This window comes from Musca autumnalis, unplaced genomic scaffold, assembly GCF_047663935.1.
Source record: "Musca autumnalis isolate F117 unplaced genomic scaffold, ASM4766393v1 scaffold_3, whole genome shotgun sequence".
In the NCBI taxonomy this organism is placed as follows: Eukaryota; Metazoa; Arthropoda; class Insecta; order Diptera; family Muscidae; genus Musca; species Musca autumnalis.
The window spans coordinates 162,273,202-162,294,101 of record NW_027411866.1 but is presented as its reverse complement, the minus strand read 5'-3'; the positions used below and the strand labels follow the sequence as shown (position 1 = coordinate 162,294,101).

The window sequence follows — 20,900 nt, the reverse complement described above, 5'->3', positions numbered from 1 at the left end:
TAGTGTGGCCTAGTGGCCTAAAATGTAGTGTGTTCGGCTACAAAGCAGAAGTTAGTGTGTTCAAATCCAGTAAGGGCGAAATAAATTCCACCTCAACTGTTCTAAAAATAGAAAATATATTTTTTTTAATTATAGCTTACTTTTCAACATCCAGTGGCCGTAGAATAACTAGTTATTCTAGTGGTCATAGAATAACTGTTAATTCGGTCCGACATGCCCTTGCTAAAATAATGGGTTAGTAGGGGGATTTGTAAGTAGTTGTGGCTGCCAAAAATCCCCTACAAAACCCACTATTTTGGAAGGATTTTTTTTGCTGGGAGCAAATAATTTTTTGAGAAAAATTGGAATAGGACGATATCTCCCGATTTTCGGTATTTTGAAGGTTTTAGGTTAGGTTTTATATTATCGTACCGAAATGGCTGGAATTTGAAATTTAGTCCTCCTTTGGGATACAAAACTTCCTCCCGGTATCGGTCCACGTTTTGATGTACACCCCATAGAGCGGTACATCCCTATTTTCGGTATTTTTGAGGGTTTAGCCTCATTATAACACCGAATTGGCTGAAATTTGGTACTAAGTCTTCGTTAAGGGTATAAAATTATCCACAAGAAATTGGTCGGTATAGGTCCATGTCATCTTATAGTTCCCATAGAACAGTACCTACCGATTTTCGGTATTTTGAAGGTCGTGTCCTCAACATCCCATCGAAGTTTGGGAAATTTGGTATTCAGTGTTAGCTGCGGTGCAAAATTTTCCACCTGAAAGTATCGGCATGGGTCCAGGGTCCCTCCCGATTTTCGGTATGTTGAAGGTTGTGCCATCAATATGCCATCGAAACGGATGCAATTTAATATTTAGTCTCCGTTGTACAATGGTTCAAGAAACGATTTTACTGGCCAAAAATCAAAATCTTGTTTCGTAACAGATATTTAACTTCTATATGGGATTCGATAGTAAACATATTGTAACTAAGGAAACCAAAAAATTAGGTCAAAATATTGGAAGGTGTGGGCGTGGTGTGCCCCTAAAGACGAACATTTTCCATTTAGTAATTTTTGCAAACTTCTGGAGAAAGAAATAGCTATTTCTCGGAAACTATAACAGATATTGTGTTCATTGTTTTTTTTTTTTTTTGTTAGGTAGCTAGGATTGTGGCCTTTAAAAATAGTTTAAACAAATTACCGTAGTGTTTACACTACATGAGCTGTTTTATTTTTCCTCAGATACTAAATTTTCTGAAATTCCACATTTAGTGGACTAGAACTTTTGTGGAACAACATGGAACAATGTTCTGTTTTCACAGAAAGATGCCCGAGTCTCCTCTTTGAGCCCATATATATTTTTGTAACCGCCAGTTCCCTCCGTCTAGAACTTTTTTAAATTTATTGAAATTACATGGGTAAAAATATGTGTTTTTCCATACCATTTCCCATATGAATTACAGCTTGTTTACACAAATTAACATTTTTGGAAAACCCAAGGAGTTTTTTTCTTTAATTTTTGAAAAAAAAAATTTTTTTGTAAATTTTTTTTAAAAAAAAATTCAGAAAAAATTGTTTGGTATTTTTATAGTTAATTTATTGGTGCTTGACCATCTTTAATAAAACATAAAAACACTCATATTTTGGAAAATAGTAAAAAAATCAAAAGTTTAACTTCGACCTTGAATTCCTCTGCAACTACCAGACCGAAATTGACAGCTTATAATTCACCAGAAAGAAAAAAGAAAAAAAAAAAAACATATGAAAAGTTACAGCATACATTCAAAAGTTACAAAATTTTGACCAGGAAAAAATGATTCTGAACCACTGTGCATTGGTGGTATAAAACGTTCAACCTGATTTTCCGGTATTTGTTCCATGTTTCTATATATCCCCCATAGAAAATTCCCTCCCAACTTTCGGTATTTTAAAAGTTTTTGCCACATTATTCAACGGGAGTAACGGAAATTTGGTATTTAGTCTTCGCTGGAGTTACGAAACTTTCCTCCAGAAATTTATCGGTACAGGTCAACGTTTTATACAGCCTCCGAAGAATGGTGTTCTCGATGTTGTTAAGTCTCCAAATCCAGAATATCCAGGTTTATGTCTGGTCGGTATTACCAAATTTTATGTATTTCGCTCAATTCGTGCAATAATATTTCAACTGGTGCAATAAAAGGAAGAGTTTCTAACTTTCATAAATGATATTAAACTAATTGTTCCTAAATACAGTTCGGGGTGGAGGGTATAAAAAGTTCAGTCCGACCGAACTTAACACCGTTCGTACTTGTTAATGCTTAAATGTTATAACCGTTGTTAGTCATTAATAGGCCAAAGGTCATTCATTCTTGCTACAGAAAATATTTTTTGTGAAACAGGCCAAAAATTCATAACCCTAGTATATATATCAATGCATGTATATGCTATATAAAATGTACTTCATCAGAATTCTGGAAAGAAAAAAGCACAAACCTGCATGCGTCAGAAGCGAGAATGGAAACCAAACATACCCATGTTATGGGTGTATTGTATGCAAACAATGTCCAAAGTCGAATGCATTTCCACCAATGCAAAAACGGTGGGGGAGAAATTTAAATCGTTTATCTTTTCAAATAAATTAACAAACAACTATTCATATTTTATTGTTTGTACAAGAATGTTAACAAGCAATAAATTATGTTTTTTTTGTTGATTTACAAAACATAGTATTTGATAAATAACTGCTGGATTTTGTTTTTTGCTTCACATTGAAATGGGTTTTTTTGCAAAAAATAATAATTATGTCCATGAAATTTTCATTAATTATGATTGCTTTGTGAATCTGTATGTACATTTATATATTTAGTAGATTATTTTTAATGAATATTCATGGCAAAGAAAATTTTAATTTCAATGTTAGTTTAGTGATTTTTTATGCAAAACTATTAAAGAAGAATGTTTTGAATCGCATAAAGAAGACAAATTATGTAAAATCTCAATATTGGTTGCGCATTGCTAATAAAAAAGTAAAAATAAATTATTCAAATTCCTTACACAATACAATAACTAGATGCAATTATCAACATCTATATGCAAAATTAATTTATAGTTTTAATACATTTCCATAAATAGCTTCCACATTTAATCCCTATCGTATTTCTCTTTCAGATCCAACAATCCACCAACACAACTATAACAGTAATAACAACAATAATAATAATAATTCCAACAAACAACACAACGGCAACTCTAATCCGAAAATAGTCATTTCCAGTAGCAGTAGTTCCACTGCAACCTTAAACGATAACGTGAACGGTAACAATAGTAACAACGTCAGCAATAGCCTTAATACCAATATCAATATTAACAATAACAACAACAGCTGCAATAGCAACAACAATAACCACATCACACTTGACAGTTTGGATCAACATCAACAATTGATTTCGATACCTGAAACTGGTGGTGCAGCAATTTTTCTCGAAAACGACCATAACAGTTTGTCAACATCGGCGACAGAAAATACACAATTTGTTGCGATACCATTATCGGAACGGCCACCAATAATTTGTATATCACAGCAACAACACCAGCACCAGCATAATCATCATCATCAACAGGATAACTACTCACAAAGTTTGACAGGTTCAGCGTCGTGTTTACTTCGTTTGCGTCGGTGTTGTGTAAAACGTAAGTTAAATTCATACATATAAATATATTTCGTATTTGATTGCTTTCTAGATGAGAGGGAGAAATAAAACAAGTAAAAAAGTATCAGTCGGCTTCACCGACAGAGATATACCCTCAACCTGTGTATATTGAAACAATTTTTTTCCAAAGAACGTATGTATTTAGGGGGTTTTAAAAATTTTGATTATGATTAAAGATCAGAAGTTTTGCGGAGGAGATACTAAAAGGAATGGATCGACATTGACCATTACGGAAGTAGATCTCCAGAAACTACATATGGTACCATAGGGGATTTTTACACCCTTCGGGCTGTTTGCTCAAGAAGTATGGACTTGTCCCTAAAAAACTTTTGCCGTCGTAATTGAGGCAGCGAATGCAAGTTGCTTCAACAATTTATCCGAACATTTTTGAACCACCACCACCAACCAACCACCTCACACGGTGTCATAGGGGTTTTTTTTTGCAACTTTCAGGGTATTTTCTCAGGAATTATGGACTTGCCCCTAATGAAACTTGTACCGTCGTATAAGGGGCAATGAATACGAGTTGCTAAAACAAAAATCAAAGCGATTCGAGAGATGGCCCTAAACTGAACTTTTCCGAAATTTTTTTGTGGGAGGTACCCGAAGGAGTGGACCGATTGAGTCCGTAATGAAACCTTATCTAAGTCTGGTACACATTTCGCGATGGGCAAAGTTTGGACCAAATCGGTTACTCCCTTCAAGAGTTATCGTTCGCACAAATTTTCCGAACATTTTCGAACTTTTGTGTGGGAGGTACCGGAAGGAGTGGACCGATATAGCCCATCTTCGAATTTAAACTAAGTTTGGGCAAAATATTACGAAAGCCAAAATTTTAACAGAATCGGTTCATCCGTTCGAGAGTTATCGTGCGCTCCAGCCAGCCAGACAGACAGACGGACGGACATTGCTCAATCGACTCCAAATTGTCTGAAACACATTTTCGTCCAAACATACTTGGGGTCTAAAACCATTATTTCGATGAGGCACATTTTGCCCGTATGAAAGTGTATATACCCTGTTAGCATAAATGCGGAGGGTATAACAAGTAAAACAAGTGAGCAAGGGCTATAGTCGTGACGGGGCCGACCATGTGATACCCTATACCACTACCCCTGTGCATAAGCTTTTCACTGGTAATCATTTTTTAGGAAGTAAAATCCGACTACCACCAAACATAATATGCCTCTTTCTCTCTGGGACCCCCATAAGCAAAATTGCGACCTGTAGCGTGATTGCAAAAAAATTAAAGAATTGGATGCATTTCCGACTATTGTGATATCTCCCTTGTTTCACCAGCTTCTTCAACCTACTTTACACCAATTTAAAGGTAATATTTTCTTCTTCCATTGACAGACCTTGCCGTTGGAATATCCCAACTAGAAGCCAATATATTCACAAAGAATTAAACATTGACTTTGTCTCCACATAAGTCTTTCCCCATTCCGACCCCTAAATATTATCAGACTATCACCAAAATCAATAGGCTTCTTCCCCTGGTGGGCCCCCGTCAACCCCAAAAATTTCGTGACTATCCGATCAAAATTCCAACCTATAGCGTGATTAAAAAAATTGGATATATTGTTGATGTTTGCGATATCTCGGTTGTTTGTCCACTTTCGCCAACATACTTTGCATCAATATAAAGGAGATCTTTTCTTCTTCCATTGACGGGCTTTGAAATACTCCTACCAGAAGCGGAGATATTCGCATAAGAAACAAAAGTTGACTTTTCTCCACATAAGCTTTTTTCTTATTCCGACTCCTGAATATTATCCGACCATCACCAAACTTGATAGGCTTCTTCCTCTGTGGGACCCACATCAACTCCAAAAAAATCGTTAAGATCAGATCAAAATTTAGTGATTACAAACAATTTGGAAAATGGGTTGCTTTACCCACTATTGCGATGTCTCTGTTGTTTGAACACCTACGACAACCTACTTTACATCGTTGTAAAGGTGATATTTTCTACTTTCCTTGCCAGGTTTTGCTTTTGATATACCTCTGAAAGAATCGGAGATATTGGATTTGAAATAAAACGTTGACCTTTCCGACCCCTGAATATTGTCCGACCATCATCAAAATCAATAGGCTTCTTCCTCTGTGCGACCTGTAGCGCAATTTGGAAAAAGTTGAAAAGTGGGATATATTACCGACTATTGCTATATCTCCGTTTTTTGGCCACCTACGCCAATCTACTTTGCTTCATTGTAAAAGTGGGATATTCTACTTTCATAGTCAGGCTTTGCTTTTGGAAGCTACCGAACCACAACTGTGATATTTGTCATTATAATTAAAATCGAAAAAATGAAAAGTTGGGTTGTATTAGCAACTATTGCGATATCGTTGTTTGACCACCTACGACAACCAACTATACCTCGTTGTAAAGGTGATATTTTCTGCTTTCATTAGCAGGTTTTGCATTTGATATACCCCGTATAGGTGCGAAGATATTTGCTTTGAAATAAAACATTGACTTTTCCTCCAAATAAGTTTTTTGCCCATTCCGACCCCTGAATAATATCCGACCATCACCAAAATCTATAGGCTTCTTCCTCTCCGGGACTCCGGGTGACGATCCGATCAAAATTGCGACCTGTAGCGTGATTACAAGGTTTAGATGGACAGACGGACGGGCGGGCACACCTAGCCAGATCGACTCAGCTCGTCGAGACATTCATTTTGGCATACCCCTTATAGGGTATACAAATTATCAGTATTATATGCCGATAGAGATATACCCTCACCACCGGACCTAAAGAAAAGAAGTAAACACAATACAGACGAGTCCTTAAACTGTATTCTTTCTAAACTTTGTATGGAAGGTACTCGAAAGAATATTCATAGTATTTTTTTCGCAAAAATATAATCTCAAAATGGTTTTTGGGGTAACTTTTGTAATACTTAAATAGAATAAATATTCATCATTTTTGGTCTAAAACATTATTTATAACAAAACAAGTAAGAGAGGTATATAGTCGGATGGGGCCACACCACTTCCTTTGGGAACTGTTTTCCACGGAATTTATTTTATATAATTGCTACACCTTATGCTATTGATATTTTTACATCATTAATAGACCTATTTTTGGTCCGATCCAAATCAAATTTTATGACTGGGCATATTTTTGGCTTCTGATTAAATTGCAATCGAAACATATGACATATGCAACAAATTTTTCAAAAATAGGTACAAAAATGTATACTGACAAATTTCAGGTCGAAAGTTTTATAACTCCAAGGAAGACTTAATACTAAATTTCAGCCACTTCGGAGGGATATTAAGGCCACAACCTTCAACATACCAGAAATCCGGAGGAACCATTCTATGAGGGCTATATGAAGACGTGGACCTATATCGAGAAATTTCAGCCATTTTGGCGGGATATTGAGGCCACAACCTTCTAAATAGCCGAAATCCAGAGGTACCTTTCTATGGGGGCTATATGAAGAGGTGGACCTACATATACACTGTGCAACACTGGAAATGCAAACAACTTCTAATGGGCATTTTCTGAAAGTACATATTGAGGCTACAAAAACCTTAATTGGGTTTTTGTGTTCTTAGATCGGGTTTAGATTTGATGGCCTCATCTAAACCGACCTAAAATGAGCCTTTTTTCCAGTGATTGGACCTTTATCTCCGAAACTTATAAGAATTTTGCTCTGCAGTCTTCAGCAATATTGTAGCCCTAAAGTAGTAGAACATATGTGTCAAATAGATGAACTAGGAAAAGCTGCATCTAGCGCATCAAACTCGTTAAAATATAGAAAAGTTTACATAACTTCTGAAATTCTGGTCAGTAACAACTAAACTGTTGGGAGTTGAAACAAGTAGCGATTCTAAAAATTTTCCAAATAACGTAACCATCAACTCTTCAGAACATTCTGAAACTCTAAAATGGTTATTTCACTTTGTTTAAGGGGTATTTCATAACATACCATTTATAAAACCTTATTTCAAACAATGTTCACACAGGCTGTTTATTCTCATGTTGGGGATTTCAATGCATTATTGAAATATTTACCAAATTGTTGTTGAAAATTTTGCTATGAACAAGGCGATAGAGGCATTTTACAACAATATAATGTTCTGAAGAATTGTGTATTACATTCCAGAGGATATTTTCCCAAAAGGTAATATTAAGAAGAATTTAGCATTTTGGGAGATACGCTGCGAAATATACACAAATTATAGAATTTTTAGATATATTATAAAATTTGGGGCAATAAATGCAATTTTTTGAGTTCACTATTCCTCTAAATATTTTCTTTTTGTTCTTATCTACAAGTTTGCTGCAGATGTCAAAACAAGATTAGCATTGGTTTCAGAGATACAGTCCCGATTTGTTTTAAAAATTCAATATTTAATCATGTTTAGATGAGGCCATAAAAACCGAACCCGATCTAAGAAAACAAAACCCAAATATGGTTTTTGCCTATTGGTCCTCTACTTTTATAAAATTCTGGACAGAAGTTGTTTGCACGCGATTGGCTCAAAAATGTTGCACAGTGATATCAACAAATTTCAGGTGGAAAGTTTTATACCCCCAACGAAGACTAAACACCAAATTTCAGTCATTTCGGTGGGATAGTAAGGCTTCAACTTTCAAAAAACCGAAAATCGGGTGGTACCGTTCTGTGGGGGCTATATGAAGACGTGGACCTATACTGAGAAATTTCAGGTGGAAAGTTTGATACTCCCAACGAAGACTTTATACAAAATGTCAGCCAGTGTGATGTTGAGGCCACAACCTTCAAAATATCGGAAATCGGGAGGTACCGTTCTATGGGGATTATAAATATAAAGACGTGACGGACAATTTTGAGGTGTAAAGTCTCATACCCCTAATGAAGACTTAATACCACATTTCAGCCATTTCGGTGGGCTTTTTAGACCACAAATCCTTGTATATATTTTTAAATATGGTCATTTTATGCAAATATGTAAAAATATGTCAAAATATGCACGATATGCAAAATATGCAAGAATTTCTGGGCCTAATTCGTTTTATTTTGTGATGAAACGAGTTTCTGTCGAATGAGATTTTCTCTACGACCATAGGATTCCGCTGTCTAATCATTAATTATACCCTCCGCATTTATGCTAACGAGGGTATATACACTTTCATACGGACAAAATGTGCCTCATCGAAATAATGGTTTTAGACCCCAAGTATGTTTAACGAAATCAGTTTCAGACAATTTGGAGTTGATTTAGCCATGTCCGTCCATCTGTCTGTCTGTCTGGCTGGAGCGCACGATAACTCTCGAATGGATCAACCGATTCGATTTAATATTTGGCTTTCGTAATATTTTGTCCAAACTTAGTTTAAGTTCGAAGATGGGCTATATCGGTCCACTCCTTCCGGTACCCCCCGCAAAAGTTCGAAAATGTTCGGAAAAATTGTGCGCACAATAACTCTTGAAGGGAGGAACCGATTTGATCCAAACTTTGCAGATCGTGAAATTTCTACCAGATTTAGATGAGGTTCCAATATGGACTCAATCAGTGCAATCCTTCGGGTACCTCCCACACAAAATTTCGGATAAATTCAGATTAGGACCTGCTCTCAAATCGCTTTGATTTTTGTTGTAGCAACTTGTATTCACTGCCCCCCATACGACGGTATAAATTTCATCAGGGGCTAGTTCATACTTCCAGAGAAAATAGCCTGGAAGGTACAAAAACCCCTATGACACCGTCTGTAGAGGTTGGAGCGCAAGAACGAATCTGCCGATTCGGTCTAAAATGTGGGCTTCGTAACATTTTGTGCAAACTTAGTTTAAATTCAAAGATTAACCGTATCGATCCACTGCTTCAGGTACCTCACCCACAAAATGTTCGGAAAAATTGTGAGCACGATAACTCTTGAAGGAAGTGACCGATTTCGCCCATACTTTACCCATTCTAATATAGCTACCAGATATAGATCTGGTTCGAATATGGACTATATTTGTCCACTCTTTTGGGTAACTCCCACACAAAATTTCAGATAAGTTCACTTTAAGACTTTCTCTCGAATCACTATGATTATTGTTGAAGCAACTTGCATACGCTGCCTCGAATACCACGATCAAGAAGGTCCGTACTTCTTGAGACAACAGACCGAAAGGTGTAAAACCCCCCTATAGCACCATATGTAGTGGTTGCTGAGCACGATAACTCTCGAACTGATCATCCGATTCGGTCCAAAATGTAGCCTTCCACATATTTTGTCTAAACTTAGTTGCAGTTCGAAGATGGGCAATCCCGGTCCACAACTTCCGGTACTTTCGCCAATATTTAAAAAATGTCACTAAATGACATGCACGATATCCCTTGAACGGGGCAACTCATTTGGTGCAAACTTTGGATATTCTACTATTTTGTCCAAATTTAGTTTAATTTATAAATTGGCTCATATCTGTCCTCTCCTTAGGGAACCTCGCCCACAAAAGTTCAACATTTGCGTCTAAGTGCAGTTTAGGGTCTGTTCGAAGATCCTTTGGAAATGTATTCCCATGCTGTTCGTTGTGGTCCTGTTTACAGCGATATTATGTTTTCCGTGGACAATTCCATGCTTCCTGGCATACTGGTCCAAAAGTTATACGATAACCCACTGAAATTACTATCTATCGAAAAGATAGGTCTCACAAAATATATAATCTGAACCGATATAATCCATTATGGAAATGGCATAATGGATTATATCGGTTCAGATTTGGATATAGCTCTCATCAAACACGATTCTTCACGATTTATTCTCTTTTGTGTATGGGCCTAGGCCGGGGCGATTTGTGTAAAAGGAAAAAACCTTAATAGGCCCTTCGCGTTTCTGATTCCTGGGATTGAACTGAGCAAAGTCTACTGGACCATATGTCTACGATGAAAATCGAGCCTCCCGATTTTGACTTTAAGTTTTTTTCTCTACGTTTTTTGACATCTTGGCATATAACAGCCAAACCATTGAGATTTTCGAGCCAACACAAAGACAAAACTCTCCTATAAATTTAATCGACTCCTAAAATAAGATCGGGTGCCACCGTGGTGCAATGGTATGCACACCCGCCTTGCACGCTGAAGGTCGTGGGTTCGATTCCCCGGCCAGTCGACATCAAACATTTTTCAACGGTGGTCTTAGACACGACGTTCGGACTCGGCGATAAACAGTAGGTCCCATATCATTGAGCTAATATGAATCGGGGTGCACTCATTGATATGAGAGAAATATACCTTGTCCCTTCTGGGATGTTTGTGGAACAATTAAATAAGATCCACTTCCATAATGGACTATGTCGGTTCATTCCTTCAAGTACCTCCTCCGCAACACATTTGAACTTCAATCCTAATTCACATTTTTGTCGTCAAATTCAAATCCAAAAAGGACCAAAAAAGCCTTTAAAGACCCTAAATACATTCGATCTGTCGGTAGATGAAAGTTTCAAATTAAATAGACTGAGGATATATCTCTGTCGGCAATGCTGGCTGATACTTTTTTACTTGTTATTTATTATACCCTACACCACTATGTGGGGAGGGTATTATAAGTTGGTTTTGGCCAAAAAGTTTGTAACGCATCGAAATAATGGTCGTAGACCCATACTTATATATATCAAAATGAATGTCTCGACGAGCTGAGTCGATCTGGCTATGTGAGTTCGTCCGTCCGTCTGTCCGTCTGTCCATCTAAACCTTGTAATCACGCAATTTTGATCGGATCGTCACGAAATTTTGGGTGTTGATGGGGTCCCTATTGATTTTGGTGATGGTCGGATAATATTTAGGGGTCGGAATGGGCAAAAAACTTATGTGTATAAAAAGCAAAACCTGATAATGAAAGTAGAAAATATCACCTTTCTAACGATGTAAAGTAGGTTCCTGTAGGTGATCAAACAACGAAGATATCACAATAGTCGCAAATAAACCCCAAATTTTCATGTTTGCGATTTTAGTTATAATGACGACTATCACAGCTTTGGCTGGGGACTTTTCAAAAGCAAAGCCTGACTATGAAAATAGAAGATTCCACCTTTACAATGATGCAAACTAGGTCGGCGTAGGTGACCAAATAGCGGAGATATCGCAATATTCGATAATACATCCCATTTTTCCATTTTTTTGGAAATCACGCTACTGGGCGCAATTTTGATCGGATCGTCACGAAATTTCGAGGGTTAATGAGGGTCTCACAGAGGAAGAAGCCTATTGATTGAGGGTCGAATAATGTTTAGGGGTCGGAATGGGCAAAAAACTTATTTGGATAAAAAGTCAACGTTTTTTTCCAAAGCTAATATCTCAGCTTCTATAAGGGGTATACCAAAAGCAAAACCTGACAATGAAAGTAGAATATATCACCTTTCTAACGATGTAAAGTAGGTTCCTGTAGGTGATCGAACAACGAAGATATCACAGTAGTCGCAAATAAACCCCAAATTTTCATGTTTACGATTTTAGTTATAATGACGACTATCACAGCTTTGGCTGGGGACTTTTCAATAGCAAAGCCTGACTATGAAAGTAGAAGATTCCACCTTTACAATGATGTAAACTAGGTCGGCGTAGGTGACCAATATTCGATAATACATCCCATTTTTTCATTTTTTTGGAAATCACGCTACAGGCCGCAATTTTGATCGGATCGTCACGAAATTTCGAGGGTTAATGAGGGTCTCACAGAGGAAGAAGCCTATTGATTTTGATGAAGGTCGGAGAATATTTAGGGGTCGGAATGAGCAAAAACTTTATTTGGAGAAAAAGTCAATATATATAAAATATCACCTTTACAACAATGTAACGTAGGTTGTCGTAGGTGGTCTAACAACGAAGATATCGCAATAGTCGCTAATAAAACCAAACTTCTCATTTTTGCGATTTTAATAATAATGACGGATATCACACCTTTGGTTTGGGACCTTCTAAAAGCAAAGCCTGACTAAGAAAGTAGAAAATCCCATCTTATGCAAATTATGCAAAGTAGGTTTGCGCAGGTAGTCAAATAATATATATATCGCAATAGTCGTTAATGCATCCCTTTTTTCCACTTTTTCTGCAATCACACTATAGGTCGGAATTTTGATCGGATCATCACGAAATTTTCTCACAGAGATAGAAGCCTATTGATGTTGGTGATGTCGACAGTAGTCAAATATAAAATTAAATATTAATTATTTTGGTTCAGTTCGCCTTAAGTCATTTGCTTTAAGGGCCAGATAGGTCAAAACTTTCGTTTCTCCATAAAAGAAATGTTTTCGAGTGAAAAGATTATTCACAGAGGTAGTGGTGTAGGGTATCACATAGTCGGCCCCGTACCGACTATAGCCTTTTCTCACTTGTATTTCATCATATAGTCGGCCCCGCATGACTTTGTTTCTTTTTTGGTTTACAATTAATACATTTGATCATAATCTAGGTACATTCGAACTTCTCTATAACACAACTGTTGGGGACGAAAAATAACTACGTCATAGAGAAAATTTAGTTTGTGTGAATTTGTGTATTTGTGCTTTATAACACAATTCATTACAGAAAAATTATTCGTTGTAGAAACGTTCCTTATAGAAAAGTTTGACTGTAAATGAAGAGTAGTTTTCCATTACATCTTCAATATCAATCACTTCACCCTTTTCAACTGCATTCATAAATATACATAATTGAACAGAAAAGTTTAATAAAAAAATCCGTTTTATTTTTTCTCTTTCATTGCAGTTTTTAGTAAAATTATGGGCAGCAATAATCCGAGTGAAGTAGATCGATATGAGTATTATGACTGTAAGTATACAAAAACCATTATTTGGGTAATAATTTTCAAAAAGCCTGATCATGCCCATTTACATTTTATGGGTTGTGAGTGACTAACATCAATCGACTAGTAGTAAATAGCCAGTCGTAGCCATACAAAAAATGAAAATGGTCCATCAATAAAATGTTACATTGTCATGCACAGAAGAAGGGTAGCTATGGCGAATTGCTCGTAAAACCCAAAAGAAAAGCATAGTAAGCTTCTTACATCTACCAACTCTTTTTCGCAGGACAACAATGTTGTAAAAAATCTACCGGAAAACATTGCAGACCCTTTTTGAAGTCGATATAAAACCAAAACACACCATCAAGTTTTGGTTTTCGTGCAGTGTATATTAAAAAGTTTCAAGTCATAAAACATAATTGTCATGTGTGCAACATATTTGAGAAAAAAGTGAAAGAAAACTTTTTCAAATTTTCCCTTTTGCGGCAAAAAATTGTCAGGCAACAAATTTTCAAAAACAAAAATTAAAATGTAAAATTAATGGAGCAGAACACTCGTACCATTTTTTTAAATTGAATTACGGCTATGATGGAAAAATGTTGCTGCCATACACGGAAGAGAAAGTTTTACTCGATGTCATCTATCAGAAGTAAAAAAACTCAAAACTTCAAATTAACACAAATTTCATTAAACTAAGAATTTGTGGGCCGGTCCATGTTATGTGTTTCGTTTTAATGTTTTTTTTTTTGCTTTTTTTGTGATATACGACCATCTTTAGCAGCTGAGTCATTTAATGTCATCAATAAATTTTGTCATGCCTGGGTTGCTGGGTTATTATGTGGCATATGGAGATGATTTGAAAAGTTGTGGAACATAGTTTAAAGTTCGTTTTAAAAAAAGAAAAACAATTATGTAGTCATATACATACATGTACATACATATGTTAGGTCCGCTGGATATGTTTACACAGCAATTGTGGATTGGACGGTCACTTTAGTTAGAATTTTGAATATTTCACTAGTCACTAATGACAGTGATGTTTAACCATAATCTATGACAACAACAATTTCCTGCCAAAATGAAGAAAAACTTCAAAAAGGAATATAATTACAAAAGGAAAACAAAACAGATCAGATAATTCCCGATAAAAAAGCCTAAAATATCTCTGGAGCCAAACCAGGAAAAAGCGAAAAATAAATTTACACACATACATATCCATTTTGGTCCTACCGCACATCAAATCAAATATATATGTATGTATGTATGTATATTAATGTTGTATGTATAACCTCCCGTTTATGTATATATACATGAACAGTAGTTAAGCGTAGGTACATACATACATATGTATATGATGTTATGGTGATATAAAATACGTATCTGCCAAGCAAACCAATCGTACCGACATCGGAACAAAATTCGGACGCTACGTCCGATATCGGATTCGAAATCGTAACGATATCTTAACGAAAGTTGTATGAGGTGGTTGACATAATTTCGGAACGAAATGTCGGAGCAAATGTCGGATCGATTTAGGTCAGAATTCGCAACGAAATCGGAAGAAAATCCTTGGGAAATTCGGAAGCCGATTTTTTCGAATTTTCGTACAGATTTCTGAACGATTTCGGAATAATGTTGTATGAAAATCGGAGGTACTTTCCGAATCTTCGTAAAGTTTTCTGAACGATTTAGGAATAATGTCGTATGAATATCGAAGGAAAACATTTTCTCTGGGGCCTATTTTTTATTGATCAAATTCTCTTTAAAAAATTTAAAAATTTTTTATGCGAATTTTATAACCAACCAATTTGTTTTTCGACAATAAACTAAAATGAAACCCACACCTTGCTGTTAGATACATACAAAAGGTGGTTGTTGGGCGGCGAAGTGAAATTTGTTTCCGACATATTGATCCGAATTCGTACCGAAATCGAAAGAAAAACATTAGTATATTCTCTCCGAAATCGAAACTAAATCTGAATCGGAACGAAATCTGAACGATTTTGCTTCCGAAAGATGTTCAGATGTGTCGGACGTCCGACATTTGGTTTGCTGGGTTTCGATGTGCACACACACACACAAACTTACCAATACTTTTGTATATATTAATGTACACAAAATCGTATTCGATTTGTCTTATCATTTCCCCTCACCCTTACCACTTTTTCGTCTGTCAACAGATGTATGTACTTAAGAATGCTTGTATGTCAAGGATGGATATTTTAATGATAATTATCCTTTGGGAGATGGCAAAACGAGCCGTGTATGTGCGTGTGGGTGTATTTAGAAAACGAGTTGAAACAATACGCTATCATTTGCACGTCCTATAATATTAGCTTTAAGTTGTTGATAAAAGATAGTAAAAGCGTATTAAGTATTTGCAGTTAGAATGTCCTCAATAATAATTATACAGGATAGCAAACAGAATCGTTTTCCAAAGCATCCAAGCTAACGATTACAGTAACGTAATGAAATGGGTATTACAGACACATCCTTAAAACAGGGAAGTTACTTTAATCGATGGGGAATGAAAACGAAAATAAAGAGGATAAAAGATTTGGGTTTTAATTGGGATTTCCTTACTAAGGTAACTCGTGAAATTAAACAACAAGGAATTAAGAAAAGGATCTGCAAATGACACTCACATTGACGGCCATGACCTCTTTGACACATTTCTCAGAAATGGAATCATTTTGTCTGGTTCATATCTTGCAATTTTAATTTAATATCAACGGAAATGTTCTAGCCCTTGGCAAATAGACAAACCGAAAAATTGTAAACTCATTAAATAAAATAAGTAAAAAAGTATCAGTCGGCTTTGCCGACGGAGATATAACCTCAGCCTGTGTGGATTGAAATATTTTTTTGGGGCGTATGAACCGACAGAAATATGGATTGGCTTAAAGCTCTACGAAAAGCATAATATCGGGCCAATAGGAAACCCTTCGGTAAAAATGTCCAAAGGATCCTCGGACAGACCTTTATGTTGAACCGATAGGGCCCAAATTTGAACATAAACTAAGCTTGGACAAAATATTTCGAGATCGAAAATTTCGACCAAATCGGTTGCTACGTTTGTTGTTGTTGTTGTAACAGTGTTTATTATTATGTTTGTATGTTCGTTCTTCTGTTCAATCTGGCTCTGGGTCTATCTCCAGTTATAGGAAAGTGGCTGCTTCGATGGGATGTAACCACAGATCCACTGGAGTTAGATGAGTAGGTTTGGCTCGGCAGTTGAAAAGGTGTTTTGTGTCGTGCGGGCCCATGCCACGTACTGGGCAGATGTCTTGAACGGCGCGATCGATTTCCGCTCAACAAGAATTTAGGCGACTGCAATATCCCGAGCGTAGTTGAGCCAAAACTACTGTCGTGGCAGCTGACGCTCCTCAGCTGCGATAGATGGGGGATGTACTCCGAGAACTTTACTCACACTATATTTGCTTATAGCCTTAGCAACTGCATCCGTGTGAATACTATTTAAACCAGCTTGATATGCCTGTTGATATAGCTTACCACAGACCGACCTATCGCGATATATGTGGTCAACAAGGTTTCTTTATCTGCACCCCAAGTGCTGCCGGCTAGGGACTTGAGTTTGTCGCAGATAGGTGTGGAGTGCGCGCACGACGTGAAAGTAGTGTCGAATGTGACCCCTAAAAGTTTGGGACAGTTTGTGGTCGGAATTCTGCTACCGTCGACCACCGTCGACATTCAATTCTCTTCCATATTGCGCTGTCCATGTGGTAAACAGAGTTGTTGTTGATTTTGTGGCGGAAATCTGCATATTCCTCGAATGGAAAAAGGTGGTAAGATCGGTTAAATAGTTGTTCTGTCTCTGACAGATGTCATCAGGATAGGATCGTGCAGTCATCCGCATACGTTACGATCCCGATGCCATCTGGAGAGGGCGGAATACAGGAGAGGTATACGTTAAACAGTTCTGGAGATATCACCCCACCTTGGGGAACTCCCTGTTTCACTCTAAGGGGTTTGGACTTCTTGTTCCTGAATTCCACGTACGACTGGCGTCCACACATATAATTGACTATACAACGTTTCAAGCTTGGCCGGAGGGTTGTCCGCTCAATGTCCTCAAACAGCGTGGAGTGCCTGACTGTATCAAAGGCTTTTGATAAGTCAAGCGCCCCCATCACTGTTCTATCGCACGGCCGTCTCTGCTTGAGTCCTTGACAAATATGTGTGGTAATGGCGTGCAGCGCAGTTGTCGTGCTGTGCTGCTTACGGAATCCATGCTGATGATCGGCAACTTAATAGCTATTTCTGATACTGGGGAGGACTAAGCCCTCAAGGGTCTTTGCTACGGGCGACAAAAGCGAAAGCGGCCTGTACGATTCACTTTTGCTGGCATCCTCGCCGGGCTTCCGTAGTGGGACCACCCTGCCCATTTTCCAGACCTCGGGAACAATGAGTGTGGATAGCGACAAGTTTAGAACTTTAGTGATATACTCCACTCCCCGCTCATCCAGCTGCTTCAGCATTATCATGGATATTCCATCAGGGTCCAACGCTGTGGATGATTTAGCGTTCCTCATTGCAATGGCAACATCATCCATTGCCAACTGTGGTGGTTACTCCTCGGCAGGAAGAGATCTGATGCGACGTAATACTCTTCTCTTCGCCCTGTCACTCTCGGGGTGCTCGACAAACTGTCGATTGAAATAACTTGCGTACCTCTTCGGGTCAGTCAACGTAACTTCTCCAAACGTGACTGAGGTCCTATCTTCCCTTCTTCCAGGGTTCGAGAGTGACTTAACAGTTGCCCACAATTCACCTATACCAGCTCCAATGTTGCAACTCTTCACTCTTCTCATTTGCTAATCCCGTCGCCTCTGCTGGGAAGTTTGGTCTTACTTCGGGTATTCGACCAGCAGGATGATGTCTCGGAACGTCCTTTCCGCTACCCGAACTTCAGAACGATTAGACAGTTCTTTGAAGCGGTGATTGGTTAAATCTCTGAAACCCGGATAATCAGCTTTCCTCTGATTGACCAATGTGCGAGGTTCAGAGGTAATGAAATCAGGTGGTCGGCTAATGGAGACAATTATGGGGAGATGGTCTGATACAAGGGAAATGACAGGTTGCCAGGAAACGTGATTTGTCAAACCAGGTGACACGATGGTTATGTCTGGCGACAGTGTAAAACGTAGAGCTGTCAATCTGCTCGGCCATCGCTGTACCTCTCTGGTCGTTCCCTAGGGCTGAATGCCACATCTCATGATGCGCATTAAAATCCCTCAGGACCAGACGATTATGACCTTCCAAAAGCGGGCTAATGTTAGGCACGTAATCTGAGATACAGCTATTTCTCGGCGGGATGTATACGTTCAGCAACTCTATCTCGGCAGTTCCACACCTGACTGCTACCCCCATACATTCCATGTACGGGTCATTAGAGACAGGCTCAAGCGAGATAGGTCTGTATTGGACAGACTGGTGCAATAGGAAGGCTAATACCCCCTCCACTTCTGGTGCGATCCTTCTTAGCACGTTGTAACCATCGCAACGTTGTAAGCTACAGTTGTTGTAGAGCTTGGTTTCTTGCACCGCAGCGGCCTAGATATTCCTCTTAAAATCTACTATTTCCTCGATCTTACCTCGGAGTCCTTGCAATTAAATTGCAAAAAGGATGCACTTTCCGGGATTGGGGCAACAACGGCTGGTGTGAAAGGCTGCATGTGCTGTTGTTGTCGAGGGGACTGCGGGGGAGTCTAAGAATCAGACGAAGAAGGAGTTTCGTAATCCGATGACGACTCACTGGGGACTGTATTCACACAGCATGCAGCAACATAGTCCCTGTTGCAGTCCCTCACGTGGATAAGTCCAGTGCAACCCCTTAGATGCACCCACTCCTGACATCTATTGCATCTCACCGAAGGCTGTATGTGGGTGAAGATGCGGATGTGACAAACCGAGCACAAATATATTGGTCCTAGGTTTTCCTCCGTCCCGGCACGGACCAAAGGAATTCGGAGCAGGCATTCCGGGATATGCTGCTCCCAACACAGAAAAACGAAACAAATACAAACATATGTACACTGAGGTGGCAGCCGATGGCCTTAACACGGATGTTGTGTAGTTCCGGGTCAATCCGGTACGAAAGAACCCGCTGCGTGGGATTGTTGATATTGCGTTTATATTTTACCGAATAATTTCGAACTTTTGTGCGAGAGGTACCGGAAACAGTGGAGTTTCATTTTCGAAGAAATATTACGATATCCAAGATGTGGACGAACGCAGTATTCGGTTCGAGCATAGGGTTTTTTGTTACTCCTTTCGGGCTGTTTTCTCAAGAAGTATCGACTTGCCCCTGAAAAACTTTTACTGTCGTAATTGAGGCAGAGAATGCAAGATGCTTCAAAAAAAACAAAAAAAAAAAAAAAAAAAAACAAAGTGATTCGAGAGCAGGTCTTAAAGTGAATTTATCCAAAATTTTGTGTGGAAGGTACCCGAAGGAGTGAACAAAACACAGATAGTCCATATTCCAACCTGATCTATATCTGGTAAATATATAAGGATGTGTAAAGTATGGACCAATTTTGCCGAAAATTTTTAACTTTTTTGGGGGGAGGTACCTGAAGAAGTGGACCGATATGGCTTATATTCGACCTTAAACTAAGTTTGCACAAAATATTACGAAGGCCACATTTTGGACCGAATCGGTAGATCGGTGTCATGGGGGTTTATACAACTTTCAGGCTATTTTCTCAGGAAGTATGGACTTGCCCCTGATGAAACTTGTAGCGTCGAAATGGAGGCAGTGAATACAAGTTACTTAGCTTACTTAGCTGGCCTTTTACAGAACAATTGTTCCGTAAGCCGAACTAAGAAAAAATCTCCAATCCTCTCTGTTTGCTGCTGTAGTTTCCCCATATGGGATATGTAGCTTTCTGATATCTCGTTTCACTTGTTCGTTCCAACGAAGCTTTGGCCTTCCAGATCTGCGAGAACCTCCATGCGGCCCGTATTTATACGCCTTTTTAGCGGGTTCATCATCACTCATTCTTATAACATGGCCTAGCCATCGCAATCGTTGTATCTCGATTCGTTCAACTACATTGATGTCATTGTATAGTTGATACAGCTCGTTGTTCATTCGATGCCGATATTCGCCGTCAACACAGATTGGCCCGTAGATCTTTCGAAGAATTTTTCTCTCGAACACATCAAGCACTGCCTTATCTGCTTCAGCAAGTACTTCGGAACCATACATTAGCACGGGTAGTATCAGTGTTTTGTAAAGTGTTATTTTTGTTTGACAAGATTCCTAAACTGCTTACTCAGCCCAAAGTAGCATCTGTTAGCCAACACTATTCTTCTTCTTATTTCTCAAATGATGTTATTTGTTGTGTTTATGGCGGTGCCGAAGTAGACGAAGTCCTTTGTAGGTACCCAAAATTGTAGGTACCAACATGGTTTATGGACATATTACGCGTCGATACCATCAACTTGTTTTTTCGCCGTTTACTCCCAGACCAACTTT

The 20,900-nt window shown here is 38.3% G+C and overlaps 1 protein-coding gene across 2 annotated transcripts in view; it reads left to right on the top strand.

Moving 5' to 3' along the window:
• Positions 1-14,525, top strand: part of LOC141398057 (uncharacterized) — an 83,221-nt gene extending 68,696 nt beyond the window's left edge. For both annotated transcript variants that reach the window (XM_073975178.1, XM_073975179.1), the window contains exons 2-3: positions 3,130-3,651; positions 13,363-14,525. In XM_073975178.1, coding sequence (XP_073831279.1) covers positions 3,130-3,651; positions 13,363-13,508 — 668 coding nt within the window. In that variant the 3' untranslated portion in view covers positions 13,509-14,525. The remainder of the gene's footprint in view (positions 1-3,129; positions 3,652-13,362) is intronic.
• Positions 14,526-20,900: the final 6,375 nt, after the last annotated feature.